This window comes from Nannospalax galili, unplaced genomic scaffold (genome assembly GCF_000622305.1).
Source record: "Nannospalax galili isolate Female #2095 unplaced genomic scaffold, S.galili_v1.0 scaffold221, whole genome shotgun sequence".
NCBI lineage: Eukaryota > Metazoa > Chordata > Mammalia > Rodentia > Spalacidae > Nannospalax > Nannospalax galili.
Genome location: NW_008344592.1, coordinates 473154 through 490203, shown reverse-complemented (window position 1 = coordinate 490203; position 17050 = coordinate 473154). Strand labels below are relative to the sequence as shown.

The 17050-nt window shown below is 40.5% G+C and overlaps 1 protein-coding gene across 1 annotated transcript in view; it reads left to right on the top strand.

Moving 5' to 3' along the window:
* The window catches only part of Rbm12 (RNA binding motif protein 12), a 44976-nt gene that overhangs the window by 12117 nt on the left and 15809 nt on the right, over positions 1-17050 (top strand). The window contains 1 exon segment of the mRNA XM_017800045.2: positions 1608-4596. Coding sequence (XP_017655534.1) covers positions 1630-4596 — 2967 coding nt within the window. The 5' untranslated portion in view covers positions 1608-1629.

The following is a 17050-nucleotide window of genomic DNA, read 5'->3' as shown; positions in this document are numbered from 1 at the left end:
TTGTTTCTAGTAAGTAGTTCCATAGATAGTTTTTTAAAAAATTTGTGTTTTGAAACAGTATCTCCCTGTTAGCCCAACAGGACTGAAACTTGCTATGTAGACCAGGCTGACCTCAGTCTCACAGAGATATGCCTGGGAGTGCTGGGATTAAAGGCGTGCACCACATTTAGTTTGTTTTTCTCTGTGTGTGTGTATATGCATGCATGCATGTATATGTGGACCTGTGTTTGCACCCAGAGGCCAGAGAAGGACTTTGGTTATCCATTGGAAATCCCAGTCTATCACTATTTACCTTATTCCAGTGAGAAGGTCTCTTACTGAACTTGGAACTAAGCTGACAATCAGTAAGTCCCAGCAATCATCCTGTCTCCAGCCCCTATAGTGCTAGGGTTACAAGCACAGGCACCCACACCCATGTGGGTGCTGGGGAGTTAAACTCATGTCCTCATGGTTGCATAGGTTGCTTTTTTACCCACTGAGCTATCTTCCCAGCCACAAATAGTTTTATTAAATATATTATTATTATTATTTATTTTTATTTTTATTTTTTGGTCTTTTTGAGACAGTCTCCCTTGTAGCCTCAGCTGTCCTGGAACTCACTATGTAGACCAGGCTGGCCTTGAACTCACAGGGATCCGCCTGCCTCTGCCTCCCGAGTGCTGGGATTAAAGGCGTGCGCCACCACGTCTGGCTTAATTATTATTTTTAATTTATGTGTATGTGTGTATTGCCTGCATTTAGGTAAGTTCACCCATGTCATGCAGTGCCCACAGAGTACAGAAGAGGCTGTTGGATCCCCTGGAAATGGAGTTATGGGCAGTTGTTAGCTGCCATGTGGGTGCTGAGATTCGAACCCGGGTCTTCTGCAAGAACAGTCAGTGTTCTTAACTGCTGAGCTATCTCTCCAGCCCGATAATCTTATTTAATAAAGCTGTAAAGCAGCATAGGATGAAATGTGGTACCAGCTCTCATTTGAGATTTCTGGTGCTGGAGGGTTGGCTTTAGGACCTTGTGAATGCTACTCAAACACTCACCAATCTATTTGAGGTATGAATCTATTTTTAGGTATTTGTAATCTAGGAAGAGTCTAGTCTTCTATTACTTTTGGATTTTGAGACTGAACTTTATAAAGTGCCACTGTAATAAATAGTTCTATGAAATTATAAGGTTTATAGGGAAGATACTAAGCCAGCTTTAAATACTACCTTTGCAGCTTTTGCATGATTTTCCTCTATAGATAGTTATACTTAGTTTTGTGATTTGGCGTACAGCAAGATTTCTTTTTTTTTTAAATCTTGCTGAAAGCTTAGTGGTCTGAATGTGTGGTAATTTTACTGTCCAATAGTTTTTCCTGAGTCTTTTGAGTCATGAAACCAAACTTTTTTATAATTAATTACAGAATTAATGCCTTTGAAAGTTGAAATTGTTCAGGTTTTACATTTTAACAGCACTCAATGTTCAGTTTTTAGAATATCTAAATTAAAGACATTGTGCTATCTGGAGGGAATGTTTGTGGGGATAACCTAGTTGCTGGTTATTCTTGCAACTAGGAATTTGGTATGATTAAAAAGGAGTCTGACATGGCCATTGCCTTTTCTCATCTGCAGGTGTGTGTGGTTTCAGCGCAGCATGGCTGTGGTCATCCGTTTGCAAGGTCTCCCAATTGTAGCGGGGACCATGGACATTCGCCACTTCTTCTCTGGATTGACCATCCCTGATGGGGGCGTGCATATTGTAGGGGGTGAACTGGGTGAGGCTTTCATCGTTTTTGCCACTGATGAAGATGCAAGGCTTGGTATGATGCGCACAGGTGGTACAATTAAAGGGTCAAAAGTAACACTGTTGTTGAGTAGTAAAACAGAAATGCAGAATATGATTGAACTGAGTCGTAGGCGTTTTGAAACTGCCAACTTAGATATACCACCAGCAAATGCTAGTAGATCAGGACCACCACCTAGCTCTGGAATGAGCAGCAGGGTAAATTTGCCTACAACAGTACCCAACTTTAATAATCCTTCACCAAGTGTAGTTACTGCTACCACTTCTGTTCATGAGAGCAACAAAAACATACAGACATTTTCCACAGCCAGCGTAGGAACTGCACCTCCAAGCATGGGGGCTTCTTTTGGTAGTCCAACGTTCAGCTCAACCATTCCGAGTACAGCTTCTCCAATGAACACAGTCCCACCACCACCAATTCCTCCAATCCCAGCAATGCCATCTTTGCCACCGCTGCCATCCATTCCTCCAATACCAGTTCCTCCTCCAGTACCTACATTGCCTCCTGTGCCTCCAGTTCCCCCTATCCCCCCTGTCCCTTCTGTGCCACCCATGACCCCATTGCCACCCATGTCAGGCATGCCACCCTTGAATCCACCACCCGTGGCACCTCTACCTGCTGGAATGAATGGCTCTGGAGCACCTATGAGTCTGAACAATAATCTGAACCCTATGTTTCTGGGTCCACTAAATCCTGTTAACCCTATCCAGATGAACTCTCAAAGCAACGTGAAGTCACTTCCCATCAACCCTGATGATCTGTATGTGAGTGTGCATGGAATGCCCTTTTCTGCAATGGAAAATGATGTCAGAGAGTTTTTCCATGGGCTCCGTGTTGATGCAGTACATTTGTTAAAAGATCATGTAGGTCGAAATAATGGGAATGGATTGGTTAAGTTTCTCTCCCCTCAAGATACGTTTGAAGCCTTGAAACGGAACAGAATGCTGATGATTCAACGCTATGTGGAAGTTAGTCCTGCCACAGAGAGACAGTGGGTAGCTGCTGGAGGTCATATCACTTTTAAGCAAAGTATGGGACCTTCTGGACAAGCCCATCCCCCTCCACAGACACTTCCAAGGTCGAAATCGCCCAGTGGGCAGAAAAGGTCAAGGTCAAGATCACCACATGAGGCTGGTTTTTGTGTTTACTTAAAAGGGCTACCATTTGAAGCAGAAAACAAACATGTCATTGATTTTTTTAAGAAGTTGGATATTGTAGAGGATAGTATTTATATAGCTTATGGACCCAATGGGAAAGCAACTGGTGAAGGCTTTGTAGAATTCAGGAATGAGACTGACTATAAGGCTGCTCTGTGTCGTCATAAACAATACATGGGCAATCGCTTTATTCAAGTTCATCCAATTACTAAGAAAGGTATGCTAGAAAAGATAGATATGATTCGAAAACGACTCCAGAACTTCAGCTATGACCAGAGGGAAGTGGTGTTAAATCCAGAGGGGGATGTCAACTCTGCCAAGGTCTGTGCCCACATAACAAATATTCCATTCAGCATTACCAAGATGGACGTTCTTCAGTTCCTAGAAGGAATTCCAGTGGATGAAAATGCTGTACATGTTCTTGTTGATAACAATGGGCAAGGTCTAGGGCAGGCATTGGTTCAGTTTAAAAGTGAAGATGATGCACGTAAATCTGAACACTTACACCGTAAAAAACTGAATGGGAGAGAAGCTTTTGTTCATATAGTTACCCTAGAAGATATGAGAGAGATTGAGAAAAATCCCCCAGCCCAAGGAAAAAAGGGGTTAAAGATGCCTGTGCCAGGTAATCCTGCAGTACCAGTAATACCTAGTGCAGGGATGCCAGCTGCTGGAATTCCTGCTGCTGGAATACCGGGTGCTGGGATGCCAGGTGCTGGAATGCCTAGTGCGGGCATGCCGGCTGCTGGAATCCCTGGTGCCGGAATGCCCGGTACTGGAATGCCTGGTGCCGGAACACCTGGTACTGGAATGCCCGGTGCCGGAATCCCCGGTGCTGGAATCCCTGGTGCCGGAATCCCCGGTGCTGGAATCCCTGGTGCTGGAATGCCGGGTCCTGCAATACCTGGCCCTGCAATACCTAGTGCCACAATTCCTGGTGCCGCAATCCCTGGTCCCACAATGCCTGGTGCTGGCATCCCCAGTGCAGGAGGTGAAGAGCATGTCTTCTTGACTGTAGGAACAAAGGAGGCCAATAATGGGCCTCCCTTTAACTTCCCTGCCAATTTTGGTGGGTCCAATGCCTTTGGACCACCACTCCCTCCTCCGGGGTTAGGAGCGGCCTTTGGTGATGTTAGGCCTGTTATGCCTTCAGTTGGAAACAGTGGTTTGCCTGGTCTAGGATTGGAAGTTCCAGGTTTTGGAGGTGGACCAAATAGTTTAAGTGGACCATCAGGATTTGGGGGGGTTCCTCAGAATTTTGGAAATGGCCCTGGTAGTTTAGGTGCCCCCCCTGCTTTTGGAAGTGGTCCTCCTGGTCTTGGAAGTGTTCCTGGGCATTTGAGTGGGCCTCCAGCCTTTGGCCCTGGCCCTGGGCCTGGCCCAATTCATATTGGTGGTCCCCCTGGCTTTGGAGCTAGTTCTGGCAAACCAGGGCCTACAATAATTAAGGTGCAAAATATGCCCTTCACTGTATCTATTGATGAGATTTTAGATTTCTTTTATGGTTATCAAGTAATCCCAGGTTCAGTATGTTTAAAGTACAATGAAAAAGGTATGCCTACAGGTGAAGCCATGGTGGCCTTTGAATCTCGGGATGAAGCCACAGCTGCTGTCATTGACTTAAATGATAGGCCAATAGGTTCAAGAAAAGTAAAACTCGTATTAGGGTAGTCATTCACATCAGTTCTTTATAGGATATATCTTCATATTGCTGTGTTTAATGCATCCGGATTGTTTTCCTAGTATTTCCAGGTTAGAACCTGTGGATTGTTTAAATTGCATATAGATTGGTTTCTATAACACAGAGCATTGATTGTTTCCAATTCACAGAATAAATAAACATTGCTATATATTATAGTAAAGCTGTCTGGAGAGAACACAAAAGTAATTTTGGCATACCATTGGAAACCGTTTGTAAAACCCAAAGGTCATATAAAGCTTATCAAGGAATCTAGGTTGGTTTTGTTTTATACCACATGGGATGAAGAAAATAGAGATGTGAATAGAGCTCGTTGAGGGTGCTCTTGCCAGCTGCTGACAAATAGAAGTTGACCACTTTAGCAATTTGATTTAAAGTTGGACAAATTCGCTTTGTTACAGGGTCAAAGCTTTGTCTAAAATCTTCATTTTATTTTAAAATTGAATAAAGTCTCTGTATACAGATTCCTTGTATGTACCTTTATTGCTTCTTGAGGTTCTTGCTGTATAGACAGTTCTGCTTCAGATGTTGCTGCTTTGTTTGCATAATTGACTCATTTGCAAATGAGCACAACTACTTTGTTGGTTTTTAAATATCTAATATAAAAACTCCACACTTGGTTTGTGCTATAACCCTGAACTTTGAGTTCCAGTGTCACACTTAAAATTGTGTGGAATGACTTTGCCATAAAAATAAACTATGGAGACCTTTACTTACCTCTTTCAGTTTGACCATCAGGTTTTATCTAGTAAGTTTAAAATTTGTTCATATTGTTTGGATGGCATTGAAAACCAGACACCACTTTTAGTAGTTAGTGTTTAGGTGTTTGATTTGTAGTACTGTCTGTGATGGACTAATTCTAGCAATTTCCTTTTATCCTTACTTTGTTGAAAGCTTGGCCTATAAGTAAACAAAGAGGAGTCCATTCATAAGCCAGAGCATTGTATCTTGGCTTTTAAAACTGAAGTTGAAACTGTTAATTTTGTTAACAGTAGTATTGTAGAATCCATAAGTTGTATGATAGGTTGGTATGTGTTTAATCCTGTTAAGTTGGAGGCTTTTTGGTATAGTTGTTTGATCATGAGCCTATTCACAAAAATTCTCTATGCAGAGCGCAAGTACAACTGTCAAAGGAGAGAATTTAGACTTCTTGCTTTTTCACATTCTTTCTTTTGGCAAGAAGGACCACATAGGTTTGGGTTGGTTAAATGTCCTTGTCAAAAGCATTTGGCGTATCACATCTCTTCATTGACACTAGAGGCTCTAGGGTTTAATTCCTTAGTTAAAATGCTTGAAAGCTGTGTCACATATTTATAAATGTTTCAGAACTGGCGATTAGTAAATAATCATGGGAAATAAATTTTATTTTTTATATGGCCCTGTAGTTTTGGTTTGAAGCACACCCAGCATTTTCTATGAGTCTGCATTTTACTTTTAAGAGAAGCATTTCCTATTAATAATTATATACATACATGTATATGTAGTGCCTTTTTGTTGTTCCAAGGCAGTGGAACACTGAAATATGTGTCGTCGTGTAATTTTATAGTTAAGAGTGGCAACAATTTCATTTGTGTGGTAAAATTTGGAAAGCCTATTCATTGCTACAGTCTTAGCGTATTGACAGTAAGGGATTTTCTTTTAGAGAAAGGATTGTGCAGACTTCGAAAAGAAGTAAATGGCCGCATTGTGAATTGTTTGGTAATTTACAGATACAAATTTGCTTGATAGATACTGCTCCAAAAGAATAGGTAGTTTTGTTAAGTAATAATTTCTCGTTCCAAAAACAATAAGAAAACTTCAGCACTGCTTGCATATCTTATTTCAACTACTGCAGATTATTTTCCCCACTGGAAAGCAATTTATTTTTTATGAAAATTGGTTGTTTGAAGATGAAAGTTTCTTATGCTTTATCACAATTTATTTTGGTTGTATCGTACATTCTTATTAAATATTTTATTAATTTTATTGCAGCTACTGTTATTTCTACATCTTAGATAATGCTAAAAAGGAAAACTTGAATCTCATTGTTCATTAAATTATAAAAACAGTTGTTGCTGGTGAAATTGGAGAGAATTGTGTTTCATAGTCTCTTGAATCACAGCACTGCTTGTTGTGAAGTGTAATTAAATGCTTTGCTCTCTGGAACTTGATTTTTGTATATCTGAGAATATTAACGTAGTGCTAATTGCTAAGTATGGTGTTTATCTTGTTCTGGGCATTGAAGGTTCAGTTTTTTTGTTTTTGTTTTAAAAAAAAAAAACACTGAAAATTTGTTTGGTGAAACATTTGTACCTCTTCATACGTTTTCTCCAGAACTAGGTTTGGAGGAGATTTGAAGTCACATAACTTTCTCATTTGTAAGGTATGAAGGTTTTGTAAAGCTTTGCTCAAAGTGCACTTGTCAACACGTTTATCATGTTATTCTCAATTTTACGTGTTAATTTTGTCTATTTTAGGTGACTCTGACGTTAATGGAAGAGAATCTCTCTCCCATTAGTTTTTTTTCCCCCCTTTCTGAACTTTTATTGGTGTTTGTTTTTCTTTTGATTTAAAGGAGTAGTGAAACCTACAAATGTATTTTTTAAAAGAAAATTTGTAAATTTTCCTGAACTTCAGTGACAGATTTAGTTCACAAGCATAATTTGGAAGTATTTCGTATGTTTATACTAGTTCGGATGTGTAATTATTAGTGGCTCTTTTGGTTTTTGTTTTATTTTAATCCAACAGTGTTAAGTGAAATGTAGTTCCTAACTTTGTATTCCAAGTTGTCAAAGCATTGACAATTAAAGTTCATTAGGAAATTTCAAACTTGCAGATAGTTATAATTAATGTAGTTAAGGTCAGTCTTTACCCACTTTATGGAAGTAAGCAAATGTATGTTTTTAGGTGAGAATAATCACCTTGCATAAAAATAAGGAAGCACGAAAGCTTCACTTGAACTCTATTTTGCTGGGTTCTATGATGGTACAGAATGTGGGTCAAGTGTGTAAAAATACACTTCATTTGAAGAACACTTGAAAAATAAGTAATGTGTAAAGTAACAGTCATTTTTTTGGAAAGAATTTCTGGTGGTGATCACTTTCAATACTTTCCCCAGTCAAAAAATTGCCATGTTTAAATTACTTTGCAATAGTTTTACTGGCAGTTCTGTAGTAAGTCCAAATATTTGAAACCAAACACAGTAAAATGGCTGTTGACAGTGTGACCACAACATGGCCAGCAAATACTACTTTGGCATCATTTAGCAGTTTTTTGTTTATAAAGATGAAGTCTTGAATACTGTTCAATAAACTTGTCACAAAATAAAGGCTGATGCTTTTAATGCTTTTAACTGTACAAAAGTACCTCACTTGAGCTGTAACATTTTTTGTTCTTTTTGTTTTGTTTTGTCTTTTTTGTTTTTAACTCCTGAAAATATCTCGTGCCGTTGGAAATGTAGACTTGGTGGTCTTAGAGGTAACAATTGTTGCTTATCTTTGTTGCTCATGCTGAAGTGTGGAAAGAAGAAGATGCCTTGGAACGGCAGGGAGGAAAAACATGATTTTATCTGTGCTGTCTCTTCAGAATTTTATTGTATGTGCTTTGCTAGCTAATGGCTTTGTTATATGGATTTGGAAAGAACTTGAGATGAGATACTCCTTTTCACCAGGAGTCTCCAACCAGGTCTGTGAATTCTCATTTTCAAATACAGATTACAGTGGAAAAGGGAAAAGAAATGTTTGAAGTAGACTTTCCATTTCACACACCTCTAAAGCTTTGTTTTTGTATTACCATGAGCTAAGGTGGGGAAGAAGGGAGCCAAAAATACTGCTGCTTTGTGATACTGATGTTCTGGGTTTGATCCCTATTACACTGGTTCAGCTTATGAAAATTAGTAAATGAAGTTGTAAACTTCAGGTTTAAAAATCTAGGTTGAGTTGTAGGAACTAGTGGGTTGTAACAACCTACGTTCTTGAAAAATGCTTATAACTTGTTATCTTTATCATGTAAGAGTTTAGCTTGTATTTGAATATTTAGTTGTTGGAGAAGGTTTGAGCAAGTGAGTCATTTTATTTAGAAATAGGGTCTCACTATGTTTCCCAGGTAAACCTAGAATGGGTACAAGTAGTCTTTTTTTTTTTTTTTTTTTTTTGCCTCAGCTTTTCGAGTACCTAGACAATAGACACATGCCACCTGTCTGCCTTTAAAAATTATCAAGGTTGACTAAGTATTTGAAAAATGACTGAGTGAAAGCATTCACCCACACACAGTCTGAAAGGAGTAGACTCTGATATTTTTCTTGCTCAAGAGAGATCTCTTCTATAATTCATTGTTTTACATAAGAAATAGTGTATTGAGTATGCACATCTATCACTATTTTCCCAAAGTTAGAGCTTTTAAAGAGGATATTCCTAGATCTAAAGTTAAAGCTTTGCCTTTTTGTTTTGGGGTTTTGTTTTTTTTTTTTTAAATTTTAACTTTTTGTCTTTTTGAGACAAGGTCTCTCAGCCCCAGCTAGCCTGGAACTCACTATGTAGACCAGGCTGGCCTCGAACTCACAAAGATCCATCCGCCTGCCTCTGCTTCCCAAGTGCTGGGATTAAAGGCATGCGCCACCACACCTGGCTGCCTTTTTTTTTTTTTTTAAATGCTTGGTTTCATATCTTTTTAGTATAAAATCTGATAGATCATGAAAAGAGTTACCGATAAAATATTTTGAAGAGCATACTGAGGTATAGCACGATTGCTGTAAAGACTTCTGAGAAAATAGCCTTCTGTTCAACAACATAAGCAACTTCATCTCTATTGGTAAATGTTAATCTTCACTGTGCTCTTCTGGGCCTGTTCTTGGTGGTTTGAGCTACTTTTTCTGGGTCTATGAGTCTCAAAGCATACTGGAGTATGGCTCCTTTACTGGATCAGCTTAATTAGCAACAAACAACTGAGGTGGCATACTTTGCCACATACTGTTCTACCACTGAAGAGACCATGAGAAGAAAAACCTGATGTAAACATTCCAGCCCTATGTATGGGAGAATAACACCTCAAAATACTGAGGGAGAGAAAAATCTAACCATGTCCTTTGATTTCTGTTGCATCTCAGAGGCCTCCCTCCAATGAAAATGTTAATGGTTAGGACAGATTGATTCAGCAAGTAGTTGTAGAGAAGTGGTTAAGTGGCATGGCACAGTATTGGTACTGGCACCCTGCTGTCAGTCATGTAGACTCTCACCTTGGTAATAGTTGCTTCAAGTCCCTTTTTCTAATCTGGTTTACTGTTTTGTTTTGAAAGGAGACAGGTAACTGGGAGAAATGTAGACAATAAGTACAGTCAGAGGTGTATAGCATCAACCCGTCCTAGAAGAGGTTGGCTGTGCTATGTACAAAACAGCTGCTTTGTGGTGTGGTCATCAGTCTGTCTACACTGCCTAGTTTTCTCCTTTTGCTTACATAGTAAATCTGCTGGAAACCAGGATTATGAGTCTCATTTAGATTACAGCCTCCTAATGTTAGAGATTGTCATTGTTTGTTTAATAAAAGGGTAGTTACATGTGATTCATATCAAATGGTAACCTCATCTACTATGAATCACCTGGTAAATCTTTCACACTTTATGAGTACTAAAAGATGAAGAAATCTAGCTGCCTAAATCGTATCAACTAGTGCTGTTGCCAGTTTCCTCGTTTTTTATTCCACTATACTCCACATACTGGGTTGAACTGGGGACAGGAGAGTGGTACAGTCATATTCATAACCCCCTTCTACCATGTGGTCTATGGGACTAGCATAGACTACTCCTTTCCTATAAATGTAACTCAGGTAGTAAAAGAGTTAATGTCACTACTAAAGTAATTAACTGTTTTACTTACATGATGGGTGAATTGACACTCAACTTTTCTTTATAAACTTTTAAAGACAATTTTACATAACTATAGCTTAGCCATAGCTATATGTTACACTAACAAAAGTTTTGAGTGGTGTTATATGAGTACATGGTAGAAAAGGAGACAAGCCATACACTGCCACCCCCCCCCCATTTCTTACGTGGTTAGTTGTAGCTATACTTGAAACTTAATGTACAGCAGGAACTGAGTAAAGGCTTTCATGGTCACTTACCAAATGATCAGACAGGAACAAGTGTGAATCAGTTTGTGCTTTGCACTGAAATCTCCCTGTTGAAATTTTATTTATCCATTTCCCAGACATGTTTGGAGGATAATCCATCATATATCTTCCATAGATCCCAAGCAAATGAGTCATTCCTGAGGAGCCAGGGAAATTTACATTATGAACAATGGGTAGTTTGCTTTTCCACTGGCTCTGATTTGCTGCTTTGTTTTACTCAGCTTGTCTACTGTAGGTCACTGCACTGGAGATATTAATGTTTTTGACAATGCCCCTGCCCCAGTGATGGTGTGGTATTGCCTTTACACACCCCATGTGTAACAGGCATTAAATGTATATAAATTCTAGCAGGATAGGATGGCAACAGAAATAATTGCCCTACTTGCTATATGTGTCCCCCCCCTTTTTTTTTTCTGAGATGAATTCTGCCATATTTGCTTGCTCAAACTTTGTCCCTTTGATGAACTCAAATAGCTATGGAGTCTAGGAGTCCTCCAATAATCAAATGAGAATATGTGATGGATGTAGACTTCTTCCATCTGTGTACAAGGCTCGCTAGTATAGATCATGGAGAAGAGGCCACCTGATAAGATAGTGAACTGATTTAGTGGCTACCTGGACTTCAGATTGGACTGAATTATGAGATATGAGCTGTTGATAAGATGAGGGGAACAGAGGAACCTCCCCTTTGGCTATATCAGTTCTTGTGGGCCATGACAAATTTGTCCTTTGACCTCTGTTCTAGAAAAAGATTCAGATTATCTTAACCAGTGTTAATTTTCTGTGAAGCACATTCTATTACTTTCTGGAAATCTATATTGAGTTTGGATCTTAAGAGATGCTTGGAACTCAAATGTATTTATGTGGCTCGTTTTTTCTTTAGATCTCTACTGCTTTTTTTTCAGTGTGGTAGAAGCTCCACATGCAATTTGAGAAGAGGAAAAGTCATTACTTTTACAGCTTGTCATTTTATGTGTATGAGTGTTTGCCAGCATGTATGTAAGTGCACTCACTGTGTGTGCCTGGTGCCCATGCAAGCCAAAACAGCATCGGATCTCCTGGAACTGGAGTTAAGGATGGGTATTAGCTGTCAGTGTGGGTGCTGAGAACCGAACCCAGGTCTTCTGCAAGAGCAGCAAGTGCTCTTAGCTGCTGAGCCATCTCTAGACCCCTTTCCTGCCATTTAACTCCTGGAGGAAGTAGAGCAGAAGCATTTCTCCTTGATGTCCTGTGAACATGATGTGAATGAAACGATACTATGTATGCCAAGACCCACTGGTGCACTTACTTGTGTGCATTAAAAGGAGAGCAGTTAATATACCCAAGCAGCCCCCCCCCCCATTTTGGTCACTCTTAAGGGTCACGATAATCTTGTAGAGTTGCCATTTCTACTCCAGTTATATAGACTGGGAAGTCCAAGCAAATGAAAGTGACTTGCCTAAGCGCTCCTTGATAGTAAAGATTGAGCAGAGAAAAGTCTTCCCCTCCCCCTCTCTGTCTTTACACTTGATTTTAGGTGAAAGACAAGAAGCAATGAGTGGGTTTGTCTATTAGCCAAAGTGCTACTGCCTTGTAACTCACTGTGTAGCCCAGGCGGGCCTTGAAAACTACAGTAATCTTGCCTCATTTCTGGGATTACAGACTATGAACAGAATTTTCAGGGATGCCTGAATACTTAAGAGATACAGAGTGCTGTTTGCCTCTCCCTGATAGGGTGGGGGGGGGGGGGGGGAGTCTCTGGTGCTTAGTTTACTGGGGAAGAAGCTCCCACATTGCTCCATGCCCTTTCAGTTTCCCAACTCCAAGTATATGGAGAAACAAAAGCATTGCGTGTTGGAAGGGCTTCATTTTATATATATACACACACACATACATATATATATATTACTTTTGTTTTTTTGTTTTGTTTGGTCTTTTTGAGACGGGGTCTCCCTGTAGCCGCTGTCCTGGAACTATGTAGACCAGGCTGGCCTTGAACTCGCAGAGATCCACCTGCCTCTTCCTCCCAAGTGCTGGGATTAAAGGTGTGCACCACCACACGCGGCTTTAAATATTTTTTTATGTGTATGAGTGTATTGCCTGCATGTATGTGAGTGCATCTGTGTCATGCAATGCCACAGAGGTCGGAAGAGGGCTTCAGAGTCCCTGGAAATGGAGTTAAGGACAGTTCATAGTCACCATGTGGGTGCTGGGAATCGAACCCGGGTCCTCTGTAAGAGCAACCAATGCTCTTAACCACTGAGCCATCTCTCCAGCCCATTTATATTTTTATGTGTGTGTGTTTTGCCTGCATGTATGTAAGTGCACCACATTCATGGATTGCCTATAGAGGGAAGAAGAGGGCATTGACTTACCCTGGAACTGGAGTTACAGACAATTGTTAGCCACAGTGTCGGTGCTAGGAACTGAACCCAGACCCTCTGCAAGAGCAGCCAATACTCTGAACTACTGAGCCATTTTTCCAGCGCCAGGTATTATAATGAGTTTGAAGTGGGCAGGTGAAGGGGCTGGGGATTTAGCTTAGTGGTAGAGCACTTGCCTAAAGGCCCTGGGTTCGGTTTCAGCTGGGGGGGGGCAGTATGAAGTGGGCAGGTGAAGTTATGTGTAGACATGTTCAGAGAGTCTGGGTGGAGATCCTTCTTGAATGCCAATATATCCTTCATCCTGCTTCCCTCTCCATATCCAGGTCTCTTCAGGTCTTAGGTTCTCATTTATGAAGGATTGGCCATAGATTTGTTCAGCTTTTGTAAATCTTCAAGGGTGCTGAAGTTGAATTAGTGGCTTCCAGACTTCTGATCATTACAGTACAACAGAATGGGAAACTGTTTTCTTTGCAATATTTTTCCACTTTACATGTGTGTATGTACATTTTAAGCTTTACAGTGTTGCTAGATTCTCTGTGGCTCCTAGGCTTCTTGGAAGTATACGGATCTAAATAAAATTAATGTTTAAATTTTAGTTTATGAGCACAAATACTAGCCCTTAATCATATGAATAAAGAGTGTCACTGTCCGAGGACTTGGAACTGGTTGTGTTGGGGCACATCTTTAATCTCAGTACTTGAAGGACTGAGGCAAGGAGGACCTAGCGTTTTTGACCAGCCTGCATTACAGACTCAAAATTTTAAAAATAAAATCCATTTGGTTCTGTTTGTGACGTATGAGATATGTCTTTGGAACTGCTGGTTTAAATTTGGAGAATCCTTAGAGGAAATTGCAAGGGTAAGAACTGAGTTTTCTTCTCCAAATGCCTGGAGGAAGTGCTATGGGAAGAAGAGTGGTTTTGGTGGGCATAGTCTTCAATTTATGGGCTATTCAATGGGTGGTGGTGCTTCCTTTGGGAGCCTCTGGAGGATTCCCTGATTGCCTTTCAAGATTTGATCCAGCCATCTGTGAGCTGCTCCAGCATGCCAAGGTAGGCAACAACAGGTGTGAGCATGACTGGTTTGCTTGAAGGAATGATCCTGCTACGCAGACACTTCTGTCCTCTATTCCTCTGCCTTGCAGCCTCTCTGCCACTTCTGTACTATCACCTTGGGTAGATAAAGGGAGGTTGGGATTGCAGGCCATTGCCTGGTTAAGCCTTTGTATGTGAAGAGGGTAGTGTAACTCCTAAGCTTAAAGGACTGATGAGTGAGTTTTATCCCGTCTGGCACCGAATTGGATGCAACAACCCAAGGGAAAAGATCTGATCTTGTGTTTTGGAAGAGCAGTTAGAACCTGCCAAGGCAAGAGAAGGAAAGCCATGAACATGAAGGGCACATCATTTCCTATCAGAGTTAGATTTCTTATCAACAGTGGTATGTGGTGAGCTTTCTCTCAGATAAGGGAAGCACTTTAGCATTTAGTCTATTTCCTTAGTTTTAAACTTATGAAGGCCACCTACTCACATTCCTTCAGATTCCTTACAAGCCTGGTCCAGCACAATGATGCAAATCTTAGGTGTTTCCATTGTATAAAGCTCTGCTGTTTCTGAGCTAAAGCAGCATTTATTCTACAATTTGACATTTAGCTGGGTATCTTTAATTGAGCACTCAGGAGGCAGAGGCAGGAAGATAAGGAGTACAAGACCAACCTTGACTTCCTGTCCAGTTTGAGGTCAACATGGTCTATATGAGACCCTATTTAAAAATAGGAAGAAAAAGTTGTTCCGCAGGCAAGGAGCTTGGGAAACAACTGGCATAAATTGTGATACCTCAAAGTAAAAAGTTGAGTGCTGGAGAGAACATTTAAAAGGCAGCATGTATGAGTTAGACCTGAAAGATGGTAGCTAACATGCTGATAGCAATCCAAGCACGTGTATTAAGCACGGTATCAAGGGCCTCACATTATTCACATTAATCTTCAGAATTAGGTAATATCCCTTCTGAAAACTGAAGAACTTGAGGCTTAATTATTGTCTTACATAGGCAAGATGTCAGTCTGGTGTAGTAGTATACGGTGTTAGCCAAATATGTCTTTCCTCTGGGTTGAGGAATGTGGACTAGCGGATCACTTAGTTCCATTTGATTTATGACATTTTGCAAATTTACTAAAGTGAGAATGAGTGTGTGTTTAAAGAACTTCATGATGGACTTGAAATTCCTGCCTCAGCCTCCCAAGTGCTGGGACTGGGTGTGCATTGCCGTATCCAGCTAGAGTGTGCTTTAAGGGAGGATATGTAAAGGTACCCTGCCACTGTCAGGACTTAGCTTTGTGGTTGGCTTTGGGAATAAATAGAGGAAAACAAAATAGAAAGTAGAAGGGAATAAGACCCTGATTGGTGGAAAACAAGGCAGAAAATGGAGCTTTATACCTTTTGCAATTCCTTACTAGTTCTAAATGGAAAGGGGTAATAGAGCCAGTGGGTTCCTAGAAAGCTTACCTCTCCTTTGATGGATTTAGCCCCAGTTCAAGATTAGGTCTGAATAATTCAGGATACTTGGCTTATTCTAGTAATTGACTTAGCAGGATTTTTTTTTTGCACAAAGATCTAACAAGTGTAAGACCTCTATTAATGATAAAGTAAGTTACTGATAATTCTCTTATTGATTCACTTCACTATGACATTTAAAGGGGCTGAAAGCCAGCCTTACAGAATTTATTGTAATGACACAAAAATGAGTCCGGTTTTAAAATATGTAGTTGATAGGGCATGGTGGCACAGGCCTGTAATCCTAGCAATCTTTGGGAGGGGGAGTCTTTTTGAGACAGGGTCTCCCCATAGCCTCAGCTGGCCTGGAACTCACTCTGTAGACCAGGCTGGCCTTGAGCTCAGAGCTATGCCTGCCTCTGCCTCTTAAGTGCTGGGATTAAAGGCCACCAAACCCGGTTTCACTCCTGGGACTCAACAAGGCAGGAGGATGGTGAATTTAAGGCCAGCCTAAGCTATGTGGAAAGCTATTTCAAAAAGTAAGTTATTTGTAGTTATAAATTACAAAAGCGTGACCAGGATATTAAATTACGAGTTTCTATGCTGGAATAGGCTTAGAGGTAGATGATTTTTTTTTTTTTTTTTTTTTTTAAGATTTGAAAGATGAATAATTCTGTAGATACAGGCTTTTTTTGTGGTGGGTTTTTTTTTTTTTTTTTTTTTTTTTTTGGTCTCCCTTTAGCCCCAGCTGACCTGGCGCTTGGCATTTGCTATGTGGAGCAAAGGTGTGCACCACCATGCCTAGAAATTACAGGTAATTTAAAGAGAACTTGCTTGCCTCAGGAGGTAGAAAACTGAAAACAGAGGTAGTCCTAGTGGGACCCAGCGTTTGGGAGGCAGAAGCAGGAAGACTGTTCAAGTCTTGGAGGGTAACATGAGAATACCCTGTCTTTCAGAAAGATTCCAAAGGTTGAGGATATAGCTCAGTGGTAGAACACTTGTGCAACATGCACAGGACCCTTAGCACTACAGAAAAGAAGAAAACTAAATTTATTTGTGGTTTTTGTTTTTTGAGACAGGGTCTCCCTGTAGCCCGGGCTGGCCTGTAACTCATCTGTAGACTGGCCTCAGAGATCTGCCTGCCTCTGCCTCTCAAGTGTTGAGATCAAAGTTGTGTGCCACCACACCAAACTTTTTTTTTTTTTTTTTTGAAGCAGGATCTCACATACCCGGAGCTGGCCTTAAACTCCTGATTTTATGGCCTCCACCTCCTAAGTACTGGGATTGTAGGTGTGATTGACTGTCCCCTATAAAAACTGCCAATTTTTAGGCCCCTCCCCCCTCAAAGTGAGCTTACAGGGAAAAGGAAAATGAGGCAGGTCAGGTGAGGGGTGGGGGTTGTGGTTACACAGGAAGCTCTGACATTGTAGAATAGAAGCCAGGCTATTGAAAGGATCC